The 18,547-nt window shown below is 38.4% G+C and overlaps 2 protein-coding genes across 2 annotated transcripts; both read left to right on the top strand.

Moving 5' to 3' along the window:
- The first annotated feature begins 443 nt into the window (after nt 1-443).
- Nucleotides 444-6,809, top strand: LOC109196282 (uncharacterized). Its single transcript, XM_025901768.1, has 3 exons — nt 444-2,211; nt 2,608-3,853; nt 5,700-6,809. Exon 1 carries the CDS (start codon nt 759-761, stop codon nt 1,965-1,967), a length of 1,209 nt encoding a protein of 402 aa, XP_025757553.1. The 5' UTR covers nt 444-758; the 3' UTR covers nt 1,968-2,211; nt 2,608-3,853; nt 5,700-6,809.
- Nucleotides 6,810-16,416: 9,607 nt separating this feature from the next.
- On the top strand, nt 16,417-17,827 carry LOC109196167 (trichohyalin-like). Its single transcript, XM_019349504.2, has one exon. It carries the CDS (start codon nt 16,493-16,495, stop codon nt 17,804-17,806), a length of 1,314 nt encoding a protein of 437 aa, XP_019205049.1. The 5' UTR covers nt 16,417-16,492; the 3' UTR covers nt 17,807-17,827.
- The last annotated feature ends 720 nt before the right edge of the window (nt 17,828-18,547 follow it).

The raw sequence follows: 18,547 nt of genomic DNA, 5'->3' as shown, positions 1-18,547 counted from the left end.
TGAGAAAGGCCCTTCCCCAAAAGGCTGCTCCACTACAGAATATTCAGGCAACTTACCCCCTTGAGCTATATATCTCAGCTTATATATACACTAACTTATTGAAAGTTACATGTTTACTTTTTAATGCACGGGTACAATAAACAATCTGCACTTTTCTAAATATTCTAAATATTCTTAACTATTTAAACATCTTTCAGTATCCTGCTATGTTTGCACACTATGTGTACGCTAATTTAAACAACTGTACTGTACTCTGCTCTGGTAACTATTGTCCATGATGTAAAGATGTAAATATGTAAAAATTGTGCTTCGGTTCTGTGTGTCCTGTTCTGTTTGTATATGCGTGTTTTTTTGCTGCTGATACAACCAAATTTCCCCTTGTGGGACAATTAAAGGATTATTCTATTCTATTCTATTCTATTCTATTCTATTCTATTCTAGTGTGCATTGATTACTTGTCTATTGAGCCAGATAGTCGGGACACCAGAAATGTGTTAGTGTTGACAGACCATTTCACAAAGTTTGCAGTCGCGGTCCTGACAAAAGATCAAAAGGCTAAGACCATAGCCAAGGCTCTTTGGGATCACCTTATCATCCCCTATGGTATCCCTAGCCGTCTGCTTAGTGACCAAGGTAGAGATTTTGAGTCTAAGCTTGTTAAAGAGCTCTGCACATTGATTGGGACAAGTAAAATTCGCACGACGCCCTATCATCCACGGGGAAACCCGGTGGAAAGGTACAATAGGACTCTCTTAGACATGTTAGGCACGCTGGAGGACAAAGACAAGTACCATTGGAGAGACTTTGTTAGGCCATTAACACATGCCTACAACTGTACACGAAATGACACAACAGGGTACTGTCCATACGAACTCATGTTCGGCAGACAGCCGAGGTTGCCTGTTGATCTTGTCCTTGGTACTCACCCGGGCAAAACCAGTCCAAAGTCTTACTCTGACTATGTTAAAAGTCTTCGCCAAAACCTCCAAGAGAGTTACACCCTTGCCAGCGAACACTCACAAAAGATGGGTGAGAAAAATAAAATGAGGTTTGATAAAAAGATCAAAGCTGCAGAACTGTTTCCAGGTGACAGAGTTTTAGTAAGGAACGTGAACGTTAGAGGGAAGCACAAACTCGCTAACCGTTGGGAACAAAATATTCACATTGTTGTCAAACGTGTCAAAGACAGCCCAGTGTATGTTGTCAGACCGGAAAATGGAGACGGTCCCCAGCGTACATTACACAGGGATTTGCTTCTCCCTTGCGGGTTCTTACCTGTTGAAGGTCAGATTGGATCGGACTCCCAAAATGGAAATCGAAGGAAAATGAGAACCAGGAGTAAACCAAACCGCACAAAAGGCAATGACAATGATAATGGAGGAGAGTACAGTGATGAGATGAGTGATGAAGAGGAATTATGTATTGGCACATGGAATCCACAGATCATCACAAAAGGCCCTTACTTTCAACCTGAGTCAACTCATCCTAAAGCCCAACAGCAGATGGACAGTCATCCCCCTGTATCATCCCCTGACACTGTTGTACCGGAAACGTCCTTACCTGATATTGGAAAACCTACCTTGACGCAACCTGAAGTCTCTAACACAAGTCGTGTGGACTATGTTCCTTCCGATGCTAGGTCTTCAGACCATGTTGTGATTGACATTCCCGAACCCGACTTGACACCTACCATGACTGATGCAGATCTCACTCCACCAGAGCCTGCAGTCATTAATGATGATACTGCTAGTACCGATGCTGGTGCTACAGAACCAGTAAGGTTGAGGCGCTCTGACAGAGAAAGACGCCCACCTCAGAAGTTCACTTATGATGAGTTAGGGGAGCCGCTGACCTTGGCTATTAGCTCCTTTTTCCAAACCTTAGGTGTTGCATTCTCTAAAACTGTCATGTCACCTCCACCAGGTCCCAGTTGGTCAACGATGCATGAAGGGACTCATGCCGTTTAGAGGGGGAGAGTGTAACCCATGGTTATTTTATTGACAATTGTATTGTATTTTTATTCTAATTTTAAGTGTTACTGTTTTGTTAAGTGCTGAGTTTTCCCATGTACCGTGAATGCACCATAGCGCTGTGCGTGGTGACTTTCTTTCACTGCATCCGCCTGCACGGAGCTAGATGCACAAAGCTGTGTGGAGATTCAGTCCTGTAACGTGTTGCGCTACGGAATTGTTTTCTTTGAAGAATATCCTGGTGAGTCTCACAGTTGTATATTAAGTTGTGATTCACAGTCCAGTTTTTGAGTATAAAACCAGTCGGGATACTATGTTTGTCGAAGATGTGATGTTTGTCGTAGCACCTGCTAACGATTCCTTAGCTTCCTTAGCTATGTTAACCTGTGGAAGGTATGCTAGCATACCCACATGTGCTCCCTGGGCTAACGCGCTTACATGTGAAGTTTTAGCTAACACACCACGTGAAACACTTTTCATGCGTTATGATTTGCAGTGAAATGTATTTTTGTCGTTGATAAATTGTTATTGGCCAATAAGAACTGTATAGATGTGTGATGTGTGGAAAAAAAGGATAACACTAGAGAAATAAGTTTTATTTTACAAGTGAAGTGATTGCTCTGCACGTTGTGTGCAGGCTGGTTTTTTTGTAGTAGAAATCTGCTGCAAGGACCGAGTGGTGCCATCTAAGGACTGGATGCCACTGGAGGTGCCTAGAAAGGACATTCTCAATCTGAAGGCCACCTGTTTCCTTGGAGGGTGGTAGGATACAACGATTTGCAATTTTTTTTTAAGGATTAACGTTTTTTACTGAGATCTCAGGACGCTTTATGTTGTTACTTTTTCCTTTTTTGGGTCAGATCTGATTCCACTTAGCACAAAAAACTGATGCATCTAAAAGCAAAACTGTGACTAAAGACAATTAACACTTACTGAGAACACTGAACACTAAGTGCACTAAACTGGAATGGACAGCCTATCTAATACATTTATGGACACTTGAAGTGATACATTGTACATTGTTGATATTTACATGTTTGAATTGATTTAAATGTTTTGTTCATGTCTATGTTGGACCATTTAAATGTTGAATGCACTCAAATCACTTTTTTCCTTTAAGTTGTTGTCAGTGTCTCATTCTGAGTGGAGGGTTTTTCCTTCTTTAAGTTGAGTTACCACTGCCAGTCTCCTTACGATCCTAACTGAACCCAACAAGAGTAGATTCTGAAATATTGTTTTTCCTTGACTTTGTATGACAGATTAGTGTGGATTTGATTGATTTTTGACTACTCAGTTAAAAAGGGTGACACAAAGCTATTTGATTTTGTGGTAAAGTGCTGAAAATTAATACTTACAATATGTTTTAGTTGCCTTTTCTTAAATATTACTAACAAGCTCTGGTTACAAGAACGTTTAGCTCAGCTGGCGTTACACATCTTGTAACACCAAGCGACCTGGGTTTTTTTTCAGCATCTACTGAACGTTTAGTGCAGTAGTACTGGCTATTTATAGTCCAAATGATGTCTTTTCAACATCAAACTACATGTGGTTTTTATACTGCTTCTATATGCTCTGTGGTCCCATGTTTCCAGAGGGTGGAGGACATGTTTTCTATAGGCTACCAATTAATTTTTCTGTAGCTTTGTTTACTCCTTTGTATGTGTTTCCAGTTATCACCTGCGGCTGAAGGAATCAAATGAAGTTATTGGAAAATGATCTGGAACAATGTGCCACCTTTTGAAATGGGACTAGATCATAGGTTATGAGTGAAGGAATGCAGAGTGATCAGCTGACATCTTCAAGATGGCGCGGGCTCTTGACGCAAAAACAAGTGAGCATCTGCACAGTGGATTTTGAGCAGAAATGTCCGCGGCTTCTCAAAGGTAGTTTGCAAAATGCATGTATTGACAAAGGCTGTCAAGCAGATAGTTCATACATACACATCTGCATAAACGTCTCATACTTTCCATCACAACTTCTCTCAGTCCAGCTACAGCCACATTTACTTTCTCTTACAGTCATGAGTTCTTCACAATAAAACCGGACACCTGCAAAAATGTACTATATATAAATGCATGCAAATGCTCTTTTAAATTATTAAAAACATTGTACTCCTTCTCTAAATACTTTAACTATTATTATTTTACGTTTTAACATGGATTTCAATGTTTTTAATATTACTACACATTTTAATAAATGGCAATTTTAACCTGGTTACTTAATTGGTTGATTAATTGAAATAAATAAACTCGTTAAATAAAAACATGAAAATGTAAAATAGCAAAAAAACTAAAAAAACAACAACAAAAAAAACACATGTACCAAATAAATCAATAGACTAACACATAATAATAAACTGTGTTTGTTTATGGGTAATCTGTATTCATATGTATGATGTTGATAATAACAATGTTGATATTTGTAAATAAAAAAATATAGCATTTACTAATGATTTAAACTTCCTGTACCTGTCATAGACGTTCACAGGACGTTCCAAAAAAATTACTCAATTCAAATGTTGAATGTCACAATGCCGTTGGTGGTTGGATGTCCAAACTGTGGACCAGATGTCCAGAATTTGGACGTCCAACGGACTGGATATAGACATGATCTGCACATCTATCTCGTGTCCAGTGTTTAGTGGGATTAATGTGGTCAAATCACAGAATTTTTTGCAGGAGCAGACAAAGCCAGTAGTACCTTTCAGACAGCAGCTATACACCCAGCCTGACAAGGCTTGATACCAAGACATTTATTGTGGGTACTGGATGAAAAGTAATAATTTCAGATTCTTGAATTGGTACTCCCATGTGATTACACAGTCTGACAGCTTGCTATTACTCTGGATCCATAACAGTGATGGGGACATGGGAGCTGAGGGTTAAAGTCATCAGTTATGGTTTGTTGCCTTTCTTTCTTCTAGCTTGCTTTTTGCCTCTAAACTTTTTTTATATTACCTTTTTTTAAAAGTCCCTGCAGGTGTGAAATATGAACTTTCCACCGAGCTCTCTTCCCATCTGTCTTTGTCTGCACCTCTACATTTCTCACTCTGATCCCTTAATATTTAATATTAAAGGAGAATAAACAAGGACAGAGATAAATATTGTTTTGCCCTGCAGCAAATGAGGGATGAATAACACAGGTGAAGTTCAAGCATGAGTGAAGCCAGGAAGAAGAGGAAAAGAGCCTTAATCATCCTCTATAAGCATCACTTAAGGTTTTCCTTCATTGCTTGCTTTAATATCTTGGTATCCCTGCCACAGAGCGTCTCAAAGTAAAACTCATGAATCGAAGATCAAACTAGAGAAATGCAAAGCATACTGCTGAATTTAAATGAAAATTGTTTTGTTAATGTAATCTCAGTCATTTCTACACCAGCTTATTTTTAATTCAATTCAATTCAGTTTTATTTTATCTATACAGCACCAAATCACAACAAAAGTCACCTCAGGGCACTTTATATTGTGAGGTAAACCCTACAATAATACAACAGCGAAAACCCCAGCAATGATATTACTGTGGTGGCCCACCAGACGGCTCCACTCACACCCAGGTCGGGAGGAGGGGTTTTTGCTGGGTTTTGGCGCAATGTATTCAGTTGATGTTTGGTGGTGAACAAAGTCGGAGGAAAAAGCTAGACCTCCTGTGTCGTCTATACCTTCACCCCACATTACCCCCTATAAGTAAGTGCTTTGTCCTGTAGTAATCTTCTCGTATCTTTGTGAATAGATTTCCCTGGACCTGTCCTCATGTAACCTGTGCGACAGAGTGTGTGAGAATTGGATCGAGCTTTGTGTTTCTTGTGGATCGGAGGAGACTGAAGAGGAGCATGTGGAGTGGACCATGGACTGAGTGTGGACCTATGAGCGTGTGTTGAGTGCAAGCATCTTTCCTTGTTTGTGTGGGTTCCCGGAACCCATCTTTTCCCCCACTTTGTAAATAGCTCACCAGGTGTTTCTGTAAATAAAGACTCTTTATTGTTCCCGACGCAGAGCCTGCGCGTGATCCCGTTCAGTAACATTGTGACACTATGAGGTCATTAAGATAAGATGGGACCTGACTATTCAAGACCTTGTATGTGAGGAGCAGGATTTTGAATTCAATTCTGGATTTAACAGGAAGCCAATGAAGGGAAGCCAGTATAGGAGGAATATGCTCTGTCTTTCTAGTCCCTGTCAGTACTCTTGCTGCAGTATTTTCAGGGAGTTTTTAGGACACCCTGAAAATAACAACTCACTTTTGGCTTTCAAGAATAAAAGGAATCAGGTATTAAACTAGTTAGGCAAGTAAGCACTTTATTACTCTTTTCATGGGTGTGCACGCATTCGTCTACTCAGACAGGTGTCATATTTGAACAATCGTTGCCTGATATTAAAATGGTTGAGCACAAGGCAAACATTCTCCACCTGCCAAAACATTGACACAAGACTTGTACGGTGTATTATATACGTGATACACCCAACGTGACGAGATCCATGTTCCTGGAAATTTTTACCAGTCATGATAGCACTGGTTTTACTTTGTTAGCTATTCTTTACTCATGGTGACATATTTAACAGGAACCCCTGCAAAGGTGATTTTGAGTGCATTGTCAAAAGGTTTTTGGGACTTCATTAATGAAATACAAAAGCTTATGTGTTCATTTAAAGCCTCAGTGCTCCTCCTATTTTTAGGTACCCACATGGAGTCCACTTCTGACCATTTGAATTTGTGCATTTGTAATGTGAGCTGAATCAGCAAATGTCTAATTTGGCTCCAGTATAGTCCACATTCTTTTTGAATTTTTAATGTCTTTCTTATGCTTCATGTTTGCTATCTTTGCTAGTACATAAATAAAAAGATTCCCAGCTCCACCAGCTCATATGGGCTAACCCATAAATATATAAGAGAGAGATAATGAATCTGTTCCAGTTAAGTGACACTAATTGGTGGAAGTGAAGTCGCCAGATGGAGCTGAAATCAGCTGTGAGTCAAAGCAGCCATGTACCCAACTTTAACTCTCAATAAACCTATTGTAACATGCATATTTTTATTCTATTAATTGACAGCAAAATAAAGCCAGAATTGTTTTTTTAATCGAAAATTGTGGCTTGTGGTATCTTGTTGTAAGATATTGTAAATAAAAGAATCTGTGAAAATGTTTCACATTTTGTGGATATTAAACTGAAACTTGAAACATAACTTGCAACTGACCAGGTAAGTTGTACAACAAAAGTTACCACTAGGATTTGGCCAGTTAAGAGAGACACTTTCATAAAACTGAAAACTCTCACTTTAGGCTATTGCTATATAGCTCAATAAGTCATGAATCTCGCTTCATAGTACACCTGCCTCATCTGGAGCAGGTTAGGTCCTTGGGAATTGCACCCAAATTATCTACTGGTTTCACTGACCAAGTGTCACCTTTACCAACTACAAAAGTTCTCCCTAACAGATATCTAGTTTTGTTGTCAACATAAAAAAAAAAAAAGGATTTATTTTAAAACAAATGCAAGAATAATTCACTAAAAACCCCTAAAACAAACAATTACTGCAGGCAGTAAAAAAAAAAAAATCAACAAATAGATAAAGGAATAAAGCAAAATAGTCAATATATGTGAAAACTCTGGAAAGGTTGATCTATTTGAGCTGTCAAAACATAAAAGTCAGCCGAATGATACATTAAAGTGGCCTTCTGCCACTAAAAACTAATATAACATCAAAACAGCACATACATTTGTTCCTGAGCTTAATTGGCTCTTTTAGTTTGTGGTCTTCCTCGCTAAAAGGATTTATAATCCATTAACAGTTAATTAACCTTGCTCAACTAAATAAATAACAAAATAATAAAACAGCCTTTAAGGCGAACATTTATTAAAACCGGAGAGTACCATTGAAAACACAGAATATCAAACAAAAAAATTTAAAATAAAATTAAGGCTGGAAAAGCAGTACGTCTTTAACTCCATCCCCAGGTGCATTTTCAATTTAATATCAACTTAAAAAAAATTGATTCATGTGGACATAGAGTTTTCAGAACAGAATCAACTGTTTTGGGGACATTAAATCATGAAGACATTAAAAGGGTTTACCTTGATTGCTCATAAAACAAATGACCCCACCGGTTGGCCTCAGAATTCCAACTAGAACCAATTGTGTTGTAACTTGTCATTTGTGTAGTGCAACCAAAGATGATTATTAGTGTTAATGAATTTAGGGCACCTAACTAAAGTGACCATAAAGTTGCAGTAGAAACAAGGAGAGCAGGAAGGATGAGGTTGTTACATGGGCATTTATGTCTGTCCAATATGTCCAATTACAATTACAGGTTAGTATAACTGCCTTCAGTTTCTGGTGGTTACATTAATTATACTCTATATACTCTATAACTATGCATTAACTGTCTATACTTTTCTTTCTGCTTTGGTGAATGCTGCTCGTGAATTTTATTGTATATCCTGTTTTCAATTTTAAAACTCATAATGTGCCTCACTCACACTGATATATAGAAGTATAGAGAGGAGCATGGGAATTATGATAGTAGGGAATTGGTAACACACTCTACCTCTTAAGCTACTATTATAATACATCTATATATTCTTTGCACTGGACACTCCCAAACAAATTTTCCACGTGTGGGACTAATAAACGTTATCTTATCTTATCTTATCTTATCTTATCTATGTTGTTTGATATTACAGTTAGTTTACTTTTACTTTTAACAAGCTTATAGGAGATATCCAATGTATGATTACAACAGACTGGAAACAAATCAATAAAATTACCTGTATAAAATTTCTCCTGCCTCATATTCAACGTCATCTTATCAGGCATGTCCAGACAGCTTCCACCACAGCTGTTACTTTCATATTGTTTGCTGGAAAACCTGTTTCAGCTGCTTACATTTAGCACATTTCCCTTTCACCAGAAACTGAACTTCATAAAATGAACTACAGTTTTTGTTTTAAAAAAAACAAAACAAAAAAAAAACATTGAAGTACAAGGACAATTTAACAGCAAATAAATAACAAATTTACAGTATGTATTAAACAGTTGAAGACATCACAGAATTAAAAGTCAATACGTCATAAATTAAAATCAAACAGAAGAGGCCAGAGAAGATGTGATTTAAGGCTGGAAGACAGGGTGACCTCAATATTGCAAATGCAGTGTAAAAGAGAGTTCCAAAGAAGAGGGACCAGTTAGCTTACAGCTCTAAAGCCCATGGTGGTCAGGTGAGCAGATGGTACAATGAGACTAACAGAGGAGGAGGATCTTGGAGTACAGGAAGGAGTGGCAATTTGCAGAAGATGACAGAGATATTGAGGAGCAAGATTATGGAGAGACTTAAAAGTAAGAAGCAGAATATTAAAATTAACCTGATATTGTATAGGAAGGCAGTGAAGAACTTCACAGTAGTTCTGTGGAGGTGGTTATGGTGTTGACATGATGCTCTTAAAATGCAATTTTTGCCTTTTTGGTTTTTTGGGGGGTGACTGATGATCATCTTTGTGCTCCACCTTTATCACTCACTGGATTTGATTACCGATTTCATTCACCTTTCCAAAAATGGAAATCAAGTTGAAGATGCACCATTTTGACATACTTGAGATCAAGTGCACATTGCGGAGGCACAAGTGCAAGGGGAAATAACGGGACTGCCAACGAAAAATCTAATAATAGCAGCTGTGCTGACTTATCCAGAGGTGCATGAGATAATGACCTTGAATGTGAGATCAGCCAAATTTAAATCAGGCAAAGCTTTTGATATTCATGGACCTGTCCTCACAATTCTTTGATCAAAACCCGTTGAAAGACAAGACCCCATTTCTTTGTGACACTGCCGCTAATTGGATGGGGACTTGTCTGAATTGTTTGCGTAATGTTTTTTTGTGACATTACTCTTTTCATGTATATATATCATCAAACTGCCTCAATGCTCCCACTTTTTGCAGGTTTCACCTCTATCTGAAGACAGTCTTCTAGCACATCCCTTTTACTGTTTCTTACAAGAAACTCACATAATTTATGTGAAATTCTTATTTTATTATGAATAATTGTCGTACACGGATCGGTAAGTTTCTTTTTAGATCTTTGCCTGGTGTTACCCAAGTTGCCAAATTGTCTGTAAAACAAAGTGAAGGTAATCTCAACCCATCTGTTACAGGAATTAGCGGCCCAATATAAGGACCACGTGCACAGCTGAGCAATTTGCAAGGAAAGTTAGATAGACGCATACTAAATTTGAACTTCACTTGACAGTTATGCATAAGCAAAGTTAGTGTTTCATTCAAATTGCAGTAGATTCTCTGAGTGTGATGGATAGTAATAGCCCCATCTGTTCAGCCAGCTGTGAAAGAACACAAATGCTGGCAGTTATGACTAACAGTGATGAAAAGCTAATGTGTGATCTGCGTCACAAATGCATCCACAAATCTCAAAAGCAAAAAAAACTTCTCAGAACCAGTTCTTAACATTTTACCACTCTGGAGAGTTATGCTTGCAGACTTTTAACCCTTTTTCACTACAGATGCAATATGAGCTTCCATTTATGATTGGCCTGTGCAGTGCACTCTGTTGTTTTGCAGCAAAAATGATGGTTAAGTCTGTTTTTTGTTTGTTTTTTTGTAAAGTTGAAGACTTAGTGTGCAAACAAAAGTGATGTCACTGATATTAAAAAGAAGCTAGATGGCGATTTTAATCTGTGAATCAATATAGCTAAGTAGCAAAGTTTTTGGCAACATATCACTTTTGGTTTTTGGTATTTACAGTTTCTGTTCTCTTTGATGGGATCACTGATGGATTGTTCCATGGGGACTAATCCATATGTCCTTGGTTATAGTATACTATTTCATAGGTTCTCAGGTAGTGCAATTTTGTGTGTGGGAAACAGAAATGTATGAATTTGATGGCATGAGCAATGCATTGAGCCTGCTGCTATCAAGGTGAGATGATGAAAGTGAAACTTTCTTAATTAAATTTAATTATCCATCCATTCGCTTCCGCTTATCCTTTTTCAGGGTCGCAGGGGGCGCTGGAGCCTATCCCAGCTGTCATAGGGCGAGAGGCGGGGTACACCCTGGACAGGTCGCCAGTCTGTCGCAGGGCCAACACACAGGGACAGACAACCATTCACACTCACATTCACACCTAGTGACAATTTCGATTATCCAATTAACCTATCCCCACAAGCTGCATGTCTTTGGACGGTGGGAGGAAGCCGGAGTACCTGGAGGGAACCCACGCAAACACGGGGAGAACATGCAAACTCCACACAGAAAGACCCTGGCCTGATGGTGGAATTGAACTCAGGACCTTCTTGCTGTGCGGCAACAGTGCTAACCACCGTGCCACCGTGCACTCATGAAAACTCATGAAAACCTCTTTAGTCTTTAGAAGCTGCAGGTTCAGAGGAGAGAATAAATAACTAGACCGATAAAAGTACCATTTTAGTGTTTTTAAAGGACAGAAGGGAAGAGTCTTGTCCTGTTGGAGTCTGGTCCTGTTAAATTAATTAAAATTCAAAGGATTAGTCTGACCTCAGAAGAATCACTGCCTGTGCTGTAGACTATGCTGCTTTCTTAAACTTGTTTAAAGAATTTTTCATAATTGTTTATTTTCATTTTCATTATCAGAGAAATTTTGTTGTGAGTTTTCAAGTCTATTAAAATGCTCTCCATCCTTTTTCTGCTACTCATCTGGGTCTGGATCACCAGGACAGGAGTCTGAGAAGACGTCTTTCCCTCTTCCTGACCAGCTGCTCTAAAACACAAAGGTATTTTCAAGCAAGTCAAGAGATGTGGGTTTGACTCGAGAGAGTTTCAACAGCATCCAACTGCCAAGGCTTCTGCCTTTCATCTTTTGTCTCCATGCCTTTTCCTTTGTCATTGTGTTTTGACCGCCACCCGATCCACATTGCATGGGACCCTTACTTCCCTTCTTCAAGGTGGGCTGGCCCATGTGGCTCATTTGAGCTGAGGCCCAACAACTTTATGCTTTTTGACAGCTCACTCCTGAAGTGGGGCTATGTTACCTCTGGGTGTGGTAACTGTTTTATAATACCATAAATGCCTTGTGAATCACATTTAGTTTGACCCCTTCACCCAGGTGTTGAAAAACACTAATCTTAACCTTTGTGATCGTAACAGAACATGGGGCAGGTGTAGAGTGGATCATCTACCAATCTGAAGGTCAGTGGAGTTACTTCTGAGTCCTGCAGCTTGCTGCAGCTTGTGGAGAAGGATCCTTAGTCAAAACTCTGAGTTAACAACAGTGCATTCATCAGAGTTTGTCCTTAGGTATAGATAAAAGCATTGTATGTGTATTGAATGTGTGTGATTGGGTGAATGAGACTTGAAAGCGCATTGAGTGGTCAAAATTGAACACCAGTCCATTTATCGTTTATAAACCCCTCAACCACGGTAAGATGGCAATTCATAGAATTCTGTGAATTTTGTTCTATGTACAGACAGAGCTCTTCTATCTTTCAAGGCAATAACTTCAATTAAATAGTGTTTTCAGCACAATGCAAAAACTTCAAGGACCACATACTTCTCTCACTTTGAGCATGCAACTTTTTAAAAGTCTTTTTTTATGGTTCTCAAAGTATAGCAGACAAAAGAAATCACTTGACTTTTGCTTCTTCCATAAATTAATCACATGACTACCACTTTCACTAACTGCACTGACTGAACCGGTGACAAAGGGCAGTTGATACATCACACCTTCATCACCGAGCAACAATTACACCTTCTTTCACTTCTTTGACAGCTGGTGTAATTCTAAGGTTACTGCCACACATCACTAACCGCAGTATAATTAAAGCATGAAGGCCAAGAAAAACACTACAGTGGTTACTAACGTGAATTGTACAAGATCAGCTCAGACATTTAAGTTAAAGTAAGCCTGTATAGTGCATGAGCATATCCATGCAGCTCACAAAGACACTGAAATCACCAACGCAATCGCATTGCATTCGGCCAGAGATAGGCTGTCTACTAAACACAGTGTGTAACCAAGGCTTCAGGAAAATTGTGAACATGCTGGATGAAAGATGCAGTTGTTTTTCCAAAGTGAAAAACCTGCACTACACATCATAGGGGGATATACAGAGGGCTCTCACAGCTGTTGAGTGCGTTGCTACAAATTTCGGTCACATCTGTCATGCAGGTATACTGAATGAAGTTAAAGATTAGATTTTTTGCAGACAAATACAGTGTTTATTCACATGAATTTCAGTGCATTTCCTGGAAGCAAAGATGTTTTCATTAACAGGAATGTCACGAAATGTAAAAAGTGAAACAGAACTGTGGATTTAATTTTCTGATAAGTTTATTTTTCTTCTGAAAGATGCACGAAAGGTGAATATGGAGGAACAATTTTGTTTTGATGTAAAGATGTGAAAGCAGTGTTTTTCTTACATGAAAGTGCAATTAAAACATTCTGTCTCAAAAATTAATGAATAATAAGTCTCAATACTGATAAAAAAATAATTGTGATAATTAATGTGCAGTCCTATATAAATTGTTCCAGAGATTTGAATTAGAGGATTGCACTTTTTAAATTACATCTGCAGGAAAGACTGACATACCTGCAGTGCAGCATTGATTCCAGTCTGATGAATAGTAACTTACACATTACAAGCCTTTAAAGCTGGCAACCACACTGATAAGATCCTGACGATGACCCCAATAAAGTCTGACTCTGCACTGGTCTTACAGTGAAAGTATCCATTATATGTGTGCTTACCATTAAGCGACTGTGAAGTCCTCACTAATGTGCTATTTCCTGTTGCTATTCCTTACTATAGCAGCACAGCTTGAGCATGAGATGACGTTTAAACCATTAGAAAGAAAATCCATCAGACACACACTCCACTAAATGACTACCTTTGATGGTGCAGGGTTGTTATGATTCTGAGTGCAAATGAAAACCTGAAATTGCAGCTGCCAGCTATTTTCACAGTCAAACCAGGACATGGTAGCTTTGTAAATAGTAAAGTAAATAACACACAACTTATAATGAAAGTCATGCATCTTGCAAGCTTCTTCCAACTATGGTTTCTGACTCAAATAATATACAAATGCAAGCAAAAATATTAACTGCAATTTGTCTGGAAATCCAAATATGATTAGTGGATGACAGTTATTTGTTTGACAGTTTAGCCTTCAGCAAGAGTATTTTATACATATGCAGCAAGAATCTAATAGCCATCCCCTATAAACGCCCATCAGCTCTAGACTTCAGCTAGGATTGTTTTCTCATATACAGTGCACTGTTTGATACACAGCCACACCACAGGGAGCATCTCCACTGGTCTATGCATGACTGAGCACCATCCTAACCACTGTCAATGTAAAGAACTATCAGCAGGCATTTAGTCCTAATTATGTCCCATCATTGTAATTATCTTATGTGTCAGTCACAGAGACACGGCAAAAGACTGCATGGCAGATTCCTATATTTAATGCCATCATTAATGTGATCATTGTGTTACATATGAACTTAAATCATGTGATCTGGGTCAGCAACTTCTTGGTTGCCATGCACTCATGTAGTTGCAGTAAGTGTCGTCTTAATATACAAGGACATATAGTGTTAATATAGTCAGCTGCATTAAAACTGTTTCAGAGTGCTGAGATTGATAGTGTCATTATCAAACAGTCAGTGTAACAGATGTGGTGATCCATCCTCTTCATCTTATTAAAGATGTGGCAATGCAGCTTTCATTATTTAAGCTCCCTGACTGGCAATAGCTGCTTGTCGAGTGATATAGGTGACAAGAAGATTAATTTCAAAGGAATCTTCTTGTGTACATCAGTTCCTTATGAGTAGATGGAACATATTTCATACTGTACAACAAACCATTGTCATTCTCGAAGCAACACATTATGAATGTGAGATGCTGGTATCTCAGATGTGCTTTAGGCATTCTTTGGCATCTGCATTAAGATGCTTCAGATGGGTCATCCAATCCCAACTGGTACATATGGACACTTGTAAAGGGCACTTTGGCATCACATTTAAATACAGTGAGTAACCACCATCTTTAATGCAAAGTTTAAGCTTTTTCAACTTGATTTTCACCATAACAAGATAAAAAAAAAAAAATAGCCACAGAAGGTATAAAAACAAGTCTAGTAATAACACTGTAGGGTTTAAATGTTCTTTTCCCAAGTATTTCAGTTAGTGAGCTATAAATGGTAAATGTGTTAAGTGTTGTTAAGGGATGCATTTTAACACAATCCACTTTCTAACCCTATTACACCTCTTAAATAATTAGGTGCAGATCTTTTAACTAAGAATTAGATCTAAGTGTTAGAATTTGATCTAAGTGACCTAAATTTGTTTCCAGTTACTTTGGTCTTGTTCTTTGGATCTTTGGAACAAGCTGCCAGCTGACCTGAGGTCAAATACAAAGTATTTGTGTGTGTGTGTGTGTGTGTGTGTGTGTGTGTGTGTGTGTGTGTGTGTGTGTGTGTGAGTGTGTGTGTGTGACAGGTGACAGGGTATCACTAGTTAGGTCATCATGTTTAGACTCACTCACTCCAAAATTATTTAGGCCAAATATTTAAAACGGTGTCATTGCATACACATTTTCAATTGACTTCAATCGCACAAATGCAGAAATAATTATTTGCAATATCTTATTTATTATGAGAATGTCACGACTGATCATTTGAGCAGTGTCCACAGAAACCTCTGAATCGCAGCTCAAAGCTCATATAAACCATTTCTACAACCACCAAACAAAGCAAAGACACCAAACAGTTAAAAGAGCAGTTACGTCACCACGAATCTGTGATCAGTTAATATCCATATTTTGATTGATGATTTTCTGGAGTTAAATGTGAACTGAAGCATATTTTCAAAGGTGTTATATGCTATAAAATACTTTTAAATAAAATAATCGCTAATAAATTAGGTGTGGGAAATAAAAAAATCGAATTTTCTATGTTTGAGTCACAGTAACTTTTAGTTACAACACAAACTGCAAAAACATACAAAAACTGCAATTTCTTAAAATTAATGAAAAAATAAATAAAAATGCAAAGTGCCTCATGTCACAAACATGTTTTATGAGGAATACCTCAAATATGAAAATATTACAACTCTTCGTTTTAAAGATTGTGAAGAATGACAACCGAGTTTATATCAAAATACATTGTTTCTATTTGGGGTCATTTTTGACCCCACTCGTGGAAGAGTGTAGGTATTGGTGGGTTGTGCATCCAAGGGTTAATCGGCTGGACTAACCAATAGTCCACAACTAGGAAACACTGAAATTTAAAGTTAAGTTTGGAAACAGTTTTAAAAAAAATTACCCCATTCCAAAATGTCTTGTGACAATCTCGTTGGCTTAGGGAGTGATGATGTCATAGGGAGATCTTAAGAATCTTAAGTCCTGTGATGATTTTCCTTAAATAGGGGTGAGGCACAGCAAGTTTTAGTTCGTTTTAGCAGCATCTGTGTTTGCAGCCTACAAGCGTTCACCACAGAAACATTTGGAAAGCTTTTCAAAGTCATCGTATAGAAACTCCAACATGTTTCCAAGAAAAAACCAACCAATTCAAAAAGATTACGCCGCCTCTCCTTCCTGGCGTGGCCGGCCAATTTCCCCAAATGGCGTCTTATCCTCCCAAAGGGCATTAGAGGAGAGTAGGAAGGAAAACTACCTTCTCCAGAAAAAAATGCAACAGATTGAAGAAGAGAAACTTCAACTGGAGGACAAGTGTAGAAGAATGGAAGCCCAAAATAAAGAGCTGGAAGAAAGACAACAGCGCCAGCCGGACATAAAAATTATTAATGAGGGCTGGGGAATCAAGTTTGCTCAGACCCGAGAGCAGATTGTGCACCTCATTAAAGAAAACAAGCAAAAGAGTGCAGAACTAAAAGAAATGACCAACCAGCTCCAAGACAAGAAAACGATGACTGACAAGATACAATGGGATCTCCAGTACATGGACCAAAGGTATCAGCTGCTCCAAAGACAGCTCCATGAAGCTGTGGAAGAAAAGAAAGAAATCCTCCAACAGAAGGAAGAGCAGGACAAAAAACAAAGAGACATGCAGCACGAACTGAAGAGCATGCAGGAAAAATACCAAATGCTGAAAGAAAGCCTGGATGAAACACTGCGCCAAAATAAAGACCTTCTTCAACAGAAAGAGCAACAGCAGGAAAGACTGAAAGAAGGAAAATGTATTGTCCAGGACTTTGAGTCTAAAAATCTAAAACTGCAAGAGTTTTGTAAGCAGCTGGAGGACAAAGCAACTAAAGTGGAAGAAGAAAAGGACAAACTGGAGAAACGCTGCTCACAGATGCAGAAAAGGATCGATCAGATAGCGAGAAACAACTCCGAGCTCGTTAAGGGGATTTTGGTGGAATTCAATAACTTGAAGCGTGAAAACACTGAAATGCAGGCACAAAAACAACAACAAGACAAAATACATGAAGACCTGCAGCTCACGCTCCAAGAAATCCAGAAAAGAAACGAGCAGTTAGAAGACGAGCACAAAGAAGTACAACAGAGAAATGCAGACATGCACAAGGACAAGCTGATACAGGAGGCAACATCCAAACAACTCAAAGACAAGCTTGAAGAACAACAAGCAACATTAGAAGAGGTGGAACAAAGATGTAAGAAACTTGAAAAGCAAAACACAGAAACAATCGATGAGTTGAGAAATCTCATCCTGGAGAAAAAAGCACTTGTGGAAAAGTCCATGAAAAAGAAGACAAAATGGTTCCGCTTGTTCCGGAGGAGAGACGCTACTGCTTCTTCACCTGATGTAGCCTCGTCTTGCTCCACCTCTGTTCACCCCCCCAACCAGTCCCGGCAGTTGACTGTCCCCTCCTGAGCCTGGTTCTGCCGGAGGTTTCTGCCCGTTTAAAAGCAGTTTTTCCTCCCCACTGTCGCCAAGTGCTTGCTCAGAGGGGATTGTTGGGGTTTTCTTTTTTTTCTTTATTTACTTGTTTAACTTTTTTCATTATTACTTCATTTTACCTTGTTTCTTTATTTACTTGTTTAAGGTTTTTTCATTATTACTTCATTTTACCTTGTTTCTTTATTTACTTGTTTGTTTAACTTTTTTTCAACTTATCTAAATAATAAACCAATTGAATTTATCCTTTGAGTATTTTTCATCTCATCTTTGCTGAATTTTTCCAAAACATTTTCAAACATTCAGATCTGTCTTTTATTTTCTTCTTGAAACCTCTTAAATGGTGAACTAAAAACCCCGGAATATGGTTTGAAACATTGTTTCAGCTGAAACCGGCATAACATGCTTGAGGGTGTGTGTGTGTGTGTGTGTGTGTGTGCACATGTGTTGACTTGTATTACATTTCTTTATAAATTTTACTCTGTTTTTATTACTTTAAGGAAAAGTGTACCCACTTCAGTTTACCAAATTAGTTTTTGTCTTTAACCTCTTCAGCCCCAAGGGGGTTTCTGAGCTTCCTGCTCGAAAATGCAATGCCTAAATTAAATTGATTATTTCCCTGCAATTACAAACTCCGTCCTTACAATCTTGGTATCAAAATGAAGCTAACACTTGGGACATTTAATCAGAGGTGTAAATATTAAAGCAGATATTACT

The sequence above is a fragment of the Oreochromis niloticus genome, linkage group LG20 (assembly GCF_001858045.2).
Source record: "Oreochromis niloticus isolate F11D_XX linkage group LG20, O_niloticus_UMD_NMBU, whole genome shotgun sequence".
Lineage (NCBI taxonomy): Eukaryota > Metazoa > Chordata > Actinopteri > Cichliformes > Cichlidae > Oreochromis > Oreochromis niloticus.
This window is presented reverse-complemented; position numbering and strand designations above follow the sequence as displayed.